Source organism: Gopherus flavomarginatus, chromosome 5, assembly GCF_025201925.1.
Source record: "Gopherus flavomarginatus isolate rGopFla2 chromosome 5, rGopFla2.mat.asm, whole genome shotgun sequence".
NCBI lineage: Eukaryota > Metazoa > Chordata > Testudines > Testudinidae > Gopherus > Gopherus flavomarginatus.
Genome location: NC_066621.1, coordinates 136182140 through 136196005, shown reverse-complemented (window position 1 = coordinate 136196005; position 13866 = coordinate 136182140). Strand labels below are relative to the sequence as shown.

Genomic DNA, 13866 nt, shown 5'->3' with positions numbered 1-13866 from the left:
ATAATACAATAAGCATAACTTGCTGAATGCCTTAAAAAGAGAAAGCCACAAAACTCAGTTATCTATATTGCGATCTGTTCTGTGGTAGCTGTAATACCTGTTCAAAAAACTTAAGCCATATTGGTAGTCTAGTTTTTAGTACCCCCCTCTGTATTATGATCATCAACTTCATATTAACAGAGCAATTTGTAAAAAAAATCTGAATTCACAGTAAAAAACAGCCTCTTATTTAGACAAAAACTAAATGAAAATGGAGTTAAGTTTGACAATACATATCAGTAATGTAAAATAAAATACTTTACAGAAATTTTAAACCCAGCAAATACAAAGATAAGATTAAACACAAAAGAAAGCAGGGTGGATAAAAATCAATGATTTTTTTAAAATTAAAAAATTCAGAGTTTTTTAATTTAAATCGGATTTTTTTCATTTAAATTGGATTTTTTCGATAAAATGCTTTTTGAGGAAAAATCTATCTAAAGACAGTTTTAATTAAGATAAATGATAGCTCAAAGATATCTCATCATGGAATAGGGATTATAAATTCTAATTCTATAGTATGAGACAATATATTCATGTAAATGTTTAAGAAAAGTTTTGTAAATGAGTTCCAATAGTTCATGGATTAGGAACCTCAATTTTATGGGGTTCCACAGGCTTCTGTACAGATTATTTAGGTTAATCTTTCTATCTACCCAATGGGACTCAGTGCTCAGTCTAGAAGACACCATCAGAGATGCTTAGTTTTGCAGTTCTCAAACTGTGCATTTGTGTCTCCAGAGGTAACATACTTGTTAACAGAACAATGTTTTTAAATAAATAAATAAATATTATATGGAGGTGAGAAATAACAGACCTCAACTCTATTGTACCTCTGCAAATTTGTGTAAACTGAGTCAATCCCTTACCTCCCAATACTGCATGGCATGAAAATCCTCAAAATATTAATGATTAACCTGTTGAATTGTAGATAGTTACCTCTCAATGACTTCATAAATATCTGCTTCAAATTACCTTTGGTAAATGAAATAACCAAACAATCATTCATTTTCTGATACAGCTGAAAAACTAATTTGAAAAGTTTTCAAAATAAATCGCTGTTTAAAAATGTATAGTATGTACCTTCTAAAAATGAAACCTACATCTATTTCTGAGTTGTGAAGAACATACTGTACTAAGGTCATAATAACCAACAAGAATGCATTTTTATTAGAAAACCATGATTAAATCGAGTCTTCCTGACTAGTGATTTAAATCGTGATTTAAAACAATCCGATTTAAATCAAATCCACCCTGAAAGAAAGCCAAACATGATAATACAAGGAAATGCACATTTAAGACACCCACACAAGTTTTACTCTGTAGTTTTGCCATGCAGTAAACATAACATTATGATTAATTATGATCATTATGAGTAATGCCTGTTTGTGTCTGTGATCCCAGATTTTGAAAACATGCTAGATGTTTTCATATTTTCCCCTGTCATGCTGTCACTACAAAGAGATAGTGACCTTTTTGAAAAGGCCATCTTAGTTGAAAGAAGCCCGTGGCCTCATTCCCAATTAAAACAATAGCAGATGTGAACCATTTTGAAAGAGGGTAATTCTTGAGATTCTCTCTGAAGGAGATAATTTTTCAGCCTCCGCTGAATAAGAAACTTCCAGTTTTGAAAGATAATGTGTAAAAATAACCACTGATTCTAAAATTTCTTTTAGAATACTACCTACTTCACTGAATCTACTCAAGATTCACTTCTCTACCATTTTTTTGTGTAGACAATGTCTGAGCTGAGATCATGAGGACACACACACAAATGTGACAAAGTGCTAAATTTGAATCCAAACTAATTAACGGATTTACTTGAAAAGTCTCAGAAAATTTATTCTGTACTTAAAGGGTAAATATTGTCATTTTGGTAAGGCTGCATTTTTCATACATAACAATGTGGTTTAAATCCCTGCTTTAACTGAAAAAACAAACAAACAACTCAACTTAACCTAAACTATGGAGCCTTGAGCTTCCACAATCCCTGGATGGACAAGTTCTGTAGCGTCTATGTCATTGAGCAACTCTTGATACAGATGAGGAATACACAATTGTTTGATTAACTGATAATTAATCTTCTGAGAAATGCTTTCTAATTCAGGTAATCTTTGATCAAGGAGGAATCTTTTTCAGGGCCCGACGTAGTGCTCTTCTCATTTCATTTGTGTTACAGCTTGGAAGCAACAACTCTTAGCATTTACTCTTAGATGAGATTCTGTAAGATTCAAAGAAAACTCGGCACAAAAGAGAATGTTCCTCATGCTTGTCTCTTTATTTTCCCATTAACTAATCCATGATCTCATAGATTGGAAAGATTCCATATAGCAAATTATTGGACTAGATTAAGTCAGATGATAAATCTGCTTCCAAATTATCTACCAGTTTGGAGCATCTTATTACTGAACGTAGCCAAATGTGAAGAAATGTCTGAAATAGAGCCAAGAGAAGGACATGCAATTTACCAGTAAGCATGGTTGAAGTGGTTCATCCTACAAATAACAAAAGGTAAATTCTGGAATCCCAGACTGTCAAAGGAAAGTGTTAAAAGAAGATATGCTTGCAATGTTATTCAGTTGGGCATGTTAAAATCAGTCATTAAAGTTACTGAGAATTTGCAAGGATCAATTTTCAAACATTAACAGCAAATCTTATATGCAATTGCCAGAAAGCCTAAATCTACATTATGGGCTGATGCTTTGGGAGATTAAGGAGTTTCAAAATGTATTATTTAATATTTGTATTTCTTTGAAAATGTAACAAGTCAGTAGAAATGGGTTGTATGCCATGTTTGAGTTTGGAGTACACACTGATTCTGCGGAAGAATCTATAGGTGACGTTAGTAACCTATTTAACTATGCTATTCGTTTTTTCCATGGGCAGATGTCAAAATTCTGTCTAACATTTCAAGATGAGCAAGAAGTCAGCAGATTAACCACTTATTTCCCCAACAGTATTACAAGTATATTTAAACAAGAAAACGTCAAAATAATGTTACATACAGCCCTGGGAAAACTCACTATCCATGACACTCACCAGGCTGCTGTGTTTATGTCCCACTATAGTGGGCCCATCTGGTCTTAAATTTCCCATAATTTGAGTAGGCTGAAGCACTGTCTGATTTCCTTGGCCTGGCTGGCACAGATCCAAGGCACGGGTTCTCTTTCTGTAACCCCTTCATAGAACTGTGTCCTCAGAGGCCAGCTACCATAGGCCCCAAGAACCAGTGCTGATACCCCAAATTCCAGTGTAGCTGAAGAACATCCTTTCTTGATGCTCCAACCTTAAGGGCACTGTTAGTCTCTAAGGTGCCACAAGTACTCCTGTTCTTTTTTCTGGATTTACAGTTACCTAAGTAGGACGTGATAGTGAAAGCAAACAGACACACAAATTTTGCAAAGGTGTCTATGATGACCACTTTTTATTTTAAATCAGTCATGACCCAGTACTAAGTCATGGAATATTAGGCACTGGATTACTTGCAAATTTAAAATGTCACAATCTCTTAAAATGTCTTTCATAATCCTTTCAAAATAGCATTATAATCATTTAAATGTTGGACATTTTACTTATTTCCAGTAAGACTCGTTTGCAAAGAGTGTCTGATGCATTATGCACTACATGCATACACAATGTAGCCATTATGAATGTAATCACCTAACCTAACAAGACTGCTTTCTGCATACTGTCAGTTTTGTTAATGTTGTGGGGACTCGAGTTGTGAGGCTTAATCAACAAACTTTGTTCCTGAAAAATGGATCGTTTTGTAATAAGAAAAAGAAGTTTGGAAACACAGTCATCAAATCCATCTACATCTGAAAATGAAAAAAGTATGTAGTAGGCAACAGAAAATTCTATAATACTTCTGCCATGTCAACCTCCTCTGAACCATCTACTAAGAAGAAAACCAAAGTGTGGACGAGACAGTACAGTGATGCTTTTTTGAAAAATGGTTTCATCACTTGTGTTAATGCAAACCAAGATCCAAAGCCCCAGCACGTTATCTGCAGTGAGGTGCTTGCAAATAAGAGTTTAAAACCATCAAAGTTAAAAAGACATTTAGAATCAAAACATGGCGAACTCGCTGTTAAGCCTCTTGAATATTTTCAGAGGAAGCAATGGGAATTAACATTATCAGCGCAAGTTCTTGGTCGGTCAACTATTTTGAATGATAAGGCACAACTGGCATCATATTTGGGTGCACAGGATATGGCAAAAGAGAAAATGCCTCCCATAGTTGTCAAAAAGCTTATTCTTCAAGCATCTCTGAATATGGTGTGTACAATTTTCAATGAGAAGTCTGCCAAAAAATTGAGAATTATTCCTCTCAGTGATAACACAATGACTCGGCGACATTGCAGAGCATTTGGAAACTCAGGGATTTTGCTATCCAACTTGACAAGAGTACGGATATTTCAAATTGTGCAACATTGTTAGTTTAAGTGAAGTATATTTGGCAGGATGATTTTATGGAAGATTTGCTGTATTGTCTGATTTTACCAACAAATACAAGAAGAACACAGATATTCGAAGCACTGCATGCCTGCATACTTTGAAAATACAAATTGGACTAGGCTAATTGCAAAGGAATTACAAATGGTGGTGCAGAAAATATGACAGCTAGAAATAGCAGAGTTGTGAAAAAAATATCTGAGGCAGCTGGTAACGTTTGGAACCACAGTTTCATTCACCGCGAAGCTTTGGCATCCCAGATATTTACCCAACCTTAAGGCAGTACTGGAGGAAGTAATGAAAATTGTTAATTGCATTAACAGAAAATCACTGAACAGCAGGCTTTTTGAAGCGTTATGCTCAGAAATCAGAGCGGAGCACATTCATTTACTGTTTCACACTGAAGTACGGTGGCTGCCAGAGGGCAGAGTGCTTACAAGGGTGTACGAACTCAGGAATGAGATTCACATTTTTCTTTTAGAGAAACAGTCTAATTTGGCAAATTTGTTTGACGATGACGGTTAAATAAAGTCATATCTAACTGACATTTTCTCAGTTTTAAACTAATTGAATTTGAAGTTACAAAGAAGAGGCAATGGTTTGTTTAGACACTGCGAACAGATACAAGCATTCCAAAATTCATTAGCACTGTGGCAAGCATGACTGAAAAGTAATTGGCTGAGCTACTACATGTTCTCAACACTGTTACAATGCTCTGAAGATAATAGCATTAGTGAAGAAAAATGAAATGAAGTGTCGTACAGTTACATCTGACTGCTCTAACAATTTTAGTCGCTACTTCCCTGCAGAGGGGTTCGAAAATCTGAAGGAAAAGCGTTGGGTGAAAAATCCTTTTTGCTCTCAAAAATCCTGAATCAATAATAGAGTTAAACTTGATGCATGAGCAAGAACAAGAGCTGCTGCCACTCACCTATGACAGCACACTCAAAACACGCTACATGTTATTAAATTTGTCATCGTTTTGGATAAGTGTTTTCAAACAATATACCCACTGTTAAGTAAGATCAGTGTTCTGTTGTTACTATAGTTCACAACAACCTACATGTGCAAACTGGGATTTTTGACTTTGACATAGTTAAAAACAAAAGGTAGAAACCGACTCAACAGCACATCTGATATGCAGGTAGCACTTTCATCTTGTGAAGTGATTAAAGCTAGCACATATTGCCCTTTACTGTGATTTTATGAAAACTCTAGTTAGAAGGTATTGTTTGGGTTGCGGGGTAAGTGTTTTTCTTCCATTGGATTGCAAGAAAAAAAGTTTGAAAACCACTGCTTTAGATAGTACAAAAGATATACAAATCTAGACAAAAACAATAAAACCCTACACCCTTTCGTACTATCTAAACTTCAGTTTCCGCACCATTAGAATACTCTCTTGGCTTAGTTCAGAATCCTCTGGGGTGTCCAGAACCTGCTAATGCAGTTCATGGCTTCTCCTCTCAGTTATGGAGTCTCTCCCGCTCCACACCATCTCTGTTCTAGATCAGCTTCCTTTGCCCTTGGCTGGTCACAAAATCAGAAACACTCTCCTATGCTACAAAAGCATGCCCTCTTTATTCCTCTCCCCTGCCTCTTGCTGTGTGAATTCTTGTGTTTTTAAGCTCCACCACTCACACCTAGTTTCTTTGTTCTGCTGCTTGTGAAATTTCACTGCTCCAAACCCTAAGGGTATGGCTACACTTACAGTTTTGCAGCGCTGGTAGTTACAGCTGTGTTAGTACAGCTGTGTAGGGCCAGCGCTGCAGAGTGGCCACACTTACAGCAACCAGCGCTGCAGTGTGGCCACATTTACAGCACTTGCAGCGCTGTTGGGAGTGGTGCATTGTGGGCAGCTATCCCACAGAGCACCTCGTCCCATTTTGGCGCTGTGGCTTGTGGGAGGGGGAAGGAAGTGTGAGGGTCTTTCCGCTTCCTGTTCCAATGCCCCGTGGTGCTTTGCTACACATTGCGAGCAGTTTGGCGGCATTGTGATTCTACAGCGCTATTTCTGCGATTTTTGTTATAAATGGAGCCTGAGCTGCTGATGACCTTATTGATGAATGTTTCCAGCACATCACGCATGGCAGTGGAGCTATTCCTTCAGCTGCAAAGTGAGAGTGACAGTGACAGTGAGGAGTCAGACGATGATATTGAATCGCCTGACGGTGAAGACACTAAATTGCTTGTGGCAGTAACAGACGTGCTCAGCTCCGTGGAACAGCGCGTTTGGGCTCAGGAAACCAGCACTCAGTGGTGGGATCACATCGTCCTGCAATCCTGGGATGACGAGCAGTGGCTGCAGAACTTTCGGATGCGAAAAGCCACTTTCATGGCACTGTGTGCTGAGCTCGTCCCTACCCTGCGGCGCAGGGACACGAGATTGAGAGCTGCCCTGCCAGTGGAGAAGCGGGTGGCTACTGCAATCTGGAAGCTGGCAACTCCAGACTGCTTCAGATCGGTGGCGAACCAGTTTGGAGTGGGAAAGTCTACCGTTGGAATGGTGCTGATGCAAGTTTGCACAGCCATTAATCGCACCCTGCTAAGAAGAACTGTGACTCTTGGGAACGTGCAGGACATTGTGGATGGCTTTGCAGAAATGAGTTTCCCTAACTGTGGAGGGGCAATAGATGGGACGCATATTCCTATTCTGTCACCACCCCACCTGGCATCAGAGTACGTTAATCGCAAGGGGTATTTCTCCGTGGTTCTGCAAGCGCTTGTGGATCACCGTAGGCTTTTCATTGACATTTACTCAGAATGGCCTGGAAAGGTGCACGATGCACCCATCTTTAGGAACAGTTCCCTGTTCAGGAGGCTGAGGGCCGGGACTTTTTTCCCAGACCGCAAGATCACAGTAGGGGACGTCGAAATGCCCACTGTGATCCTTGGAGACCCCGCTTACCCCTTAATGCCATGGCTCATGAAACCATATACAGGGAAGCTTGACAGGAGCAAGGACCGGTTCAACTACAGGCTGAGCCGGTGCAGAATGACTGTGGAGTGCGCTTTTGGCCGTTTGAAAGCCCGCTGGCGCTGTCTTTATGGGAAGCTAGATTTGGGGGAAAGCAGTATCTCCGCTGTTATATCCACGTGCTGTACCCTCCATAATATTTGTGAAGGGAAGGGTGAAAGATTCAGTGAGGAATGGACCTCCGAGGTTCGACGCCTAGAGGATGAGTTTGCTCAGCCAGAGAGCAGGGCTAATAGGGAGGCCCAGGAAAGGGCTTCAAGGATTAGGGATGCTTTAAGGGAGCAATTTGATGCTGAGAGCGAACAGTAATGTTTGATGCATTTGATGTGCTTTGCTGTACCTTTGTGTACAATATTTACCACTTTCAGCAATAATATAACGTAGTGAAAAAGAAAAAAAATCCTTTATTCAACATACAGTACATAAAAGGCAAGGGGGTTGGGGCGGTGGACTGTACATTCACAGGTTTGAATATGTCCTATTTTGATCACTATTCAATGTCTGCTGCACTTCAGGATTACTATGCTGCAGGATAATGGGGGTGGAGTGAACAGGGTAAGAATTATAGTTATCAGGGCTGGTAGGTGATCGTACAGGTGTTGGGGGCAGCTGGGGGTAATAAGAAACTGGCTGCTGGAGAAAGTTGTTTTGTGGAAATACTGGGGAACAAGAAAGAGGGCTTTGGGAGGGCTGTGGGTTACAACGGTACATATTTGTCTGCATGGCTACGAGAGACTCGAAAGACTCAGTTTGGCGAGCCAGGAGGCTTATCATCTGCTTTGTGGCTTTTTTGGCAGACAATTCCTTTCTCCTGCTTTCTGTTTGCCTCCATTCATGTACACTCTGTCTCCATTCATACATTTTCTCTCTCCATTCCTGTGTCTTCCTACTTTCTCTGTTGTAGTGACTCATAACTGATTTGATCAATTCCTCTTTTGATTTTCTGGGATTTCGTCTCAAGTTCTGCAATCTACGTGAGGCCGGTGATCCGGCTGCATTAGTCAAGGTCACTAGAAAAAAGAGAGATAGAACCATGTAATATACAGAGGCTACATTGTTTATTATCACACAGTGAAGGACTTTTTAGACTTTTGGTAGCATCCTTCTCACATACCTCACATAACACAGAGAGGGCAGGGAAGCTAAGTCATGGCGAGCAATGGGGTGAGTGGTTTTCCCCCGATTTCCCCTTGGGAGTGGGAATTGACCAATGGGTCACTGGGGTTTATCTGCAATGGGTACAGGAGGTAGCTGGTGTCCTGAACAGGGGACAGTAGTGAACAGGAAGGTGGTGAGCTGCTTGTGGGGTGGGGGGGTTGGGCTTTGGTCCGTTCACGCCGTCCTGCTGGTGAGGAGTGGGGGAAGCACCGCGGTGCTGGATGCCTGCTTGGAGGGGGGTGCATAACACCGGAGCACACCACGTGGCTGGCTACGTGCTGGGAGGGGGGTTGGGGAACACCAGAGCGCACCTCGGTGCTGGATGCCTGCTTGGAGGGGGAGTGGGGAACACCGGAGCGCACCGCGGTGCTGGATGCCTGCTTGGAGGGGGGTGCATAACACCGGAGCGCACCGCGGTGCTGGATGCCTGCTTGGAGGGGAGGTGGGGAACACCGGAGCGCACCTCGGTTTGGATGCCTGCTTGGAGGGGGGGTGGGGAACACCGGAGCGCACCTCGGTTTGGATGCCTGCTTGGAGGGGGGGGTGGGGAACACCGGAGCACACCTCGGTGCTGGATGCCTGCTTGGAGGGGAGTGGGGAACACCGGAGCGCACCTCGGTGCTGGATGCCTGCTTGGAGGGGGGTGCATAACACCGGAGCACACCGCGTGGCTGGATACGTGCTGGGAGGGGGGGGGTGGGAAACACCGGAGCGCACCGCGGTGCTGGATGTCTGCTTGGAGGGGGGTGCATAACACCGGAGCACACCGCGTGGCTGGCTACGTGCTGGGAGGGGGAGGGGTTAACAACAGTGCGCAATGGGCTGGGGAAACGCGAACCTGACGCCCTGCACTCAAGTATCCCTAAATTCTCAACAGGGTTTCCTACTGCCAGACATATCACTGCTGCGTGTTACCTGGGAAGAGAGGGAGGGTCTCTACAGCAATGTGGATACCGCCCTGGCCCCTATGCAGCTTGCCTGTGTGCAGCCATGGTCCCCCCACCCCTCGTTGCACAGTGGATCGGACGAGTTAGCCTGACCGGGACAAGGACCACGGTGGCTCTCCCGATCAACTTGAGAAAGCAAATTGCAAACGCTCTTGCTGCAACTTTTCAAGAGATTACCAAGGCAGATTACAGAGACGTGATAGAGCAAATCAATGGGCTATTCCACGTTTAGGCATACATGCAGGCAGCCATAACCAAAACCCTCCTCTCCCAAAACATAAAAATCTACTTACCCCGAGCACGATCCTCAGTTTCTTCCTCACCATCAACTTCCTGCTGCTGCGACTGGCTAGCCTCCTCCTGGCTTGAGAAGAGCTCCTGGCTGCATGTGTACTGGGACTCCCGGGTGTCTCCCTCCACGCCACTAGCCTCACTGTCACCGTCCTCTACAACCTCCCCCACTTCTCCCTGCTCTGAACTCTCCATCGTGCTCCTAGGATTGGCAGTGGGGTCACACCCAAGTATGGCATCCAGCTCCTGGTAAAAACGGCAGGTTGTGCGGGCAGCTCCTGAGCGGCAATTTCCCTCACGGGCTTTGCAGTAAGCACTCCTCAGCTCTTTTATTTTGACCCTGCACTGCAACACGTCCCGTTCATGGCCCCTTCTCATCAAGGACTGCGATATCTGCCCATAGGTATCATAATTTCTCCTTCTGGAGCGCAGCTGTGCTTGCACAGCCTCCTCTCCCCAAACACTTATGAGGTCCTGCAGCTCTGCATTGGTCCATGCTGGGGCTCGTTTGGTGCGTGGAGGCATGGTCGCTGATTGATTGATTGATTAATTGCACTCCACATCTGGCTGAGCAAACAGGAAGGGGATTTTTAAAATTCCCGGGGCATTTAAAGGAGGGGTCAGGTGAGCCCAGGGCAGTGGAGTTTGCATGATTACCAGACAGGCTGCTAAGGTATGCTGGGATACCTGCTTATGCCACGGAGGTCAATAAAAACGCTGGTGGGTGTCTACACTTGCTGACCAGCGCTGGATCACCAGCGCTGGATCCTCTACACCCGAGGCTCGACCGGGTGTACAGCCAGCGCTGCAACCAGGGAGTTGCAGCGCTGGCCGTGCTGTGCAAGTGTGTACACATCCTAAGTTGCAGCGCTGTAACCCCCTCACCAGCGCTGCAACTCTGTAGTGTAGCCAAGGCCTAAGTCCCCTGCAGAGAAGTTGGAGGAAACTGGCCTCCCCTGGAGTTCAGCCATCCTATTGTTCTGTTGTGACCAGGTCAATTCACTGGTTGATATAGCCCTTAATGATTGTCTCTTTCAAAGTCAGAGACTTGTGGGTGCCACTCCACTGCTCCTTAGCACAAGAAGCATGAGGCAATACACAGAAAAAGTCAGTAATAAAACAGTTCACAAAAATCAAACTGTAATTTGTAAATTGTACATAAATTGTTACATCTTAGAAGTAGTTTTTTTCAAAAAGAATTACATCATTAAACTAAAATTTGGCATTTATCTGGCATGTTCCACCTATGTACAAACATTGACCGAGATTCATTTCAAGTCACAGGAACATAAGAACAGCCATACTGGGTCAGATCAATGGTCCATCTAGCCCACTATACTGTCTTCCGACACTGGCCAGTGCCAGATGCTTCAGAGGGAATGAACACAATGGGCAATTTTGAGTCATCCATCCTCTATCATCCAGTCCCACTTTCTGGAATTGGAGGCTTAGGGACACTCAGCCCATGAGGTTGCATCACTTTGACCATCTTGGTAAAGAGCCACTTATGGACTTATCCTTCATGAACTTATCTAATTCTTTTTTGAACTCAGTTATACTTTTGGCCATCATAACATCCCATGGCAATGAGTTCCACAGATTGACTGTGCATTGTGAGAAGAATACATTCTTTTGTGTTAAACCTGCTGGTTGAAGAAGAAAGTTTTTGTATTTTGTGTATTGTATTTTGTAGTTATATGTGTGGAAGCTGGTGGGGGCAGTGTGCTGGGAGAGAAGCTGAGACCTGCTTAGGGGGCGGGGCTTCTCTGCTTAGGGGTCCTATAAAGGTAGCCAGCCAGTCAGGCAGCGTTATAGACTGCTGCAGCGGCATAGGAGCCAGCAATCAGAGCTGTAAACAGGTGAGTTTCAGTAGGAGTTTGCAAGGGGAGTTTGTGGCGGAACCTAAGAAACCTAGACAGAGGAATAGGCAGGCTTGTGAAGGGAGTGGGTGGTGTTCTGCCGGTGTTCTCGTGCCCATTGGGGTTTTTTTTTTGCTGTAGGTGGTGGTGGTATGCTTTGGTTTGTGTTTCCTGGACTAACAGGTTTTAGGTGGGAAGGCTATGACCGATACAGAGGCAGCAGTGAAAGACACAGTGAGGATGACTGGATGTGGAAGCTGCGGCATGTACATGATCCTAGAGGGGGTACCTGAAAACAGTTTCGTCTGCATGAAGTGCCGCCTGATAGAGCTGACAGAAGAAAAGATCCAAGGATTGGAGAAGCAGGTGGAAACTCTGGTTGAGTTTAGAAGAGGATTCGGGCAGATGATGGAGCAGAGACATGAGGAGGCTGAAGGGAAAAGCTCAGACTTGCAGATGGAAGCAGGACCAAAGAATTCTGAGAGGAGACTGCTAGGTGAGGAAAGTGGACTGTGGAAGCATGTGACTAAGAGAACCAGGCAGAGGAAAAGATGGTTTGCAGAGTTGGAAAATGAAGACGAGGCACAGCAGGTGGTCGCTGACGGTGAGAGGGCAAGGAAGAAGAGAAGAGCAGCTAGTCCTATAGGAAGAGGGAAAGAGTCAATGCAGACAACACCACCAAATATGAGCCCCAGGAGGATAAGGGATGAGTTGCGGAGGATTGCAAGGGACAATAGAAATAGAGAGGACTTGCAGCCAGAGGGAACAGGGGATAGACCAGAGAATTGCACCGTCACCAGAAAAAGGCAGGTCTACGTGATTGGGGACTCCTTACTGAGAAGAATAGACAGGCCTGTAACTAGAGCTGATCCAGAGAACAACAGATGTGCTGTCTGCCGAGTGCTAAGATATGGGATGTGGACCTGAGGCTGAAGAGGATCCTAATGGGAGTGGGAAAGAATCCACTGATTGTCCTTCCTGTGGGAAGGAATGATACGGCTAGATTCTTGTTGGAACATATCAGAGGAGACTATGCCAGACTGGGGAAGACGCTTAAGGAAATCGAGGCTCAGGTGATCTTCAGTGGGATTTTGCCTGTTTCTAGAGAAGGGCAACAAAGGTGTGACAAGATTATGGCGATCAACAGATGGCTCAGGCAGTGGTGCTATAAGGAGGGTTTTGGGATGTATGCCAATGGAAAGCATTCATGGACAGAGGACTGTTCTCTCAAGATGGACTTCACCTGAGTAAGGAGGGAAATAGACTTCTAGGATGGAGGCTGGCTCAACTGATTAAGAGAGTTTTAAACTAGGAATTGGGGGGAGATGGTTGGAAGATGTCCAGGTAATCTCCACGCCGGAATTTAACATTGAGAGGGAAGAAAACAAAGTAAGAAAGGATACAGCTGTAGTAGGAGATTGGACATAAGGAGGAAAGGTAGTGTAGATACCAATCTAATAGATGATACTGGTGGTAGAATGTCTGGGCCTAATTGGGTAAAGAATGTTAGTGAAGCCAAATGGCAAAAATTAAGATGTCTGTACACTAATGCGAGGAGCCTAAGTAACAAAATGGAGGAACTAGAGCTACTGGTGCAGGAAGTGAAACCGGATATTATAGGGATAACAGAAACATGGTGGAATAGTAGTCATGACCGAAGTACAGGTATTGAAGGGTATGTGCTGTTTAGGAATGACAGAAATAAAGGCAAAGGTGGTGGAGTAACATTGTATATCAATGATGAGGTAGACCATAAAGAAATAAGAAGGGATGGAATGGATAAGACAGAGTCTATCCAGGCTAAGCCCTCGTCCAGACTAACCCGCGGCATCGGCGGGTTAAAATCGATTGCTCGGGGATCGATATATCGCGTCTAGTCTGGACGCGGTGTATCGATCCCCGAGCGCGCTTACATCGATTCCGGAACTCCATCAATCCGAACGGAGTTCCGGAATCGACGCGGAGAGCCGCGGACATCGATGCCGCCCCGTCCAGACTGGTGAGTACCTCGATTTTAGAAATTCGACTTCAGCTACGTTATTCTCGTAGCTGAAGTTGCGTATCTAAAATCGATTTTATTTCCTAGTCTGGACGTGGCCTCAAATCACATTGGGAAAGAAAGCTACTAGAGCGTCCCCTAAGA

The 13866-nt window shown here is 43.9% G+C and overlaps 2 protein-coding genes across 6 annotated transcripts in view; both read right to left on the bottom strand.

Moving 5' to 3' along the window:
- Window positions 1-13866, bottom strand: part of EML1 (EMAP like 1) — a 230324-nt gene that overhangs the window by 110710 nt on the left and 105748 nt on the right. The window lies entirely within an intron of this gene.
- Window positions 7853-10475, bottom strand: LOC127051636 (zinc finger and SCAN domain-containing protein 29-like). Its single transcript, XM_050954225.1, has 2 exons — window positions 9867-10475; window positions 7853-8478 (listed from the first exon to the last, which is right to left on the bottom strand). The coding sequence occupies exons 1-2, from the start codon at window positions 10387-10389 to the stop codon at window positions 7928-7930; spliced, it is 1074 nt and encodes a 357-aa protein (XP_050810182.1). The 5' UTR covers window positions 10390-10475; the 3' UTR covers window positions 7853-7927.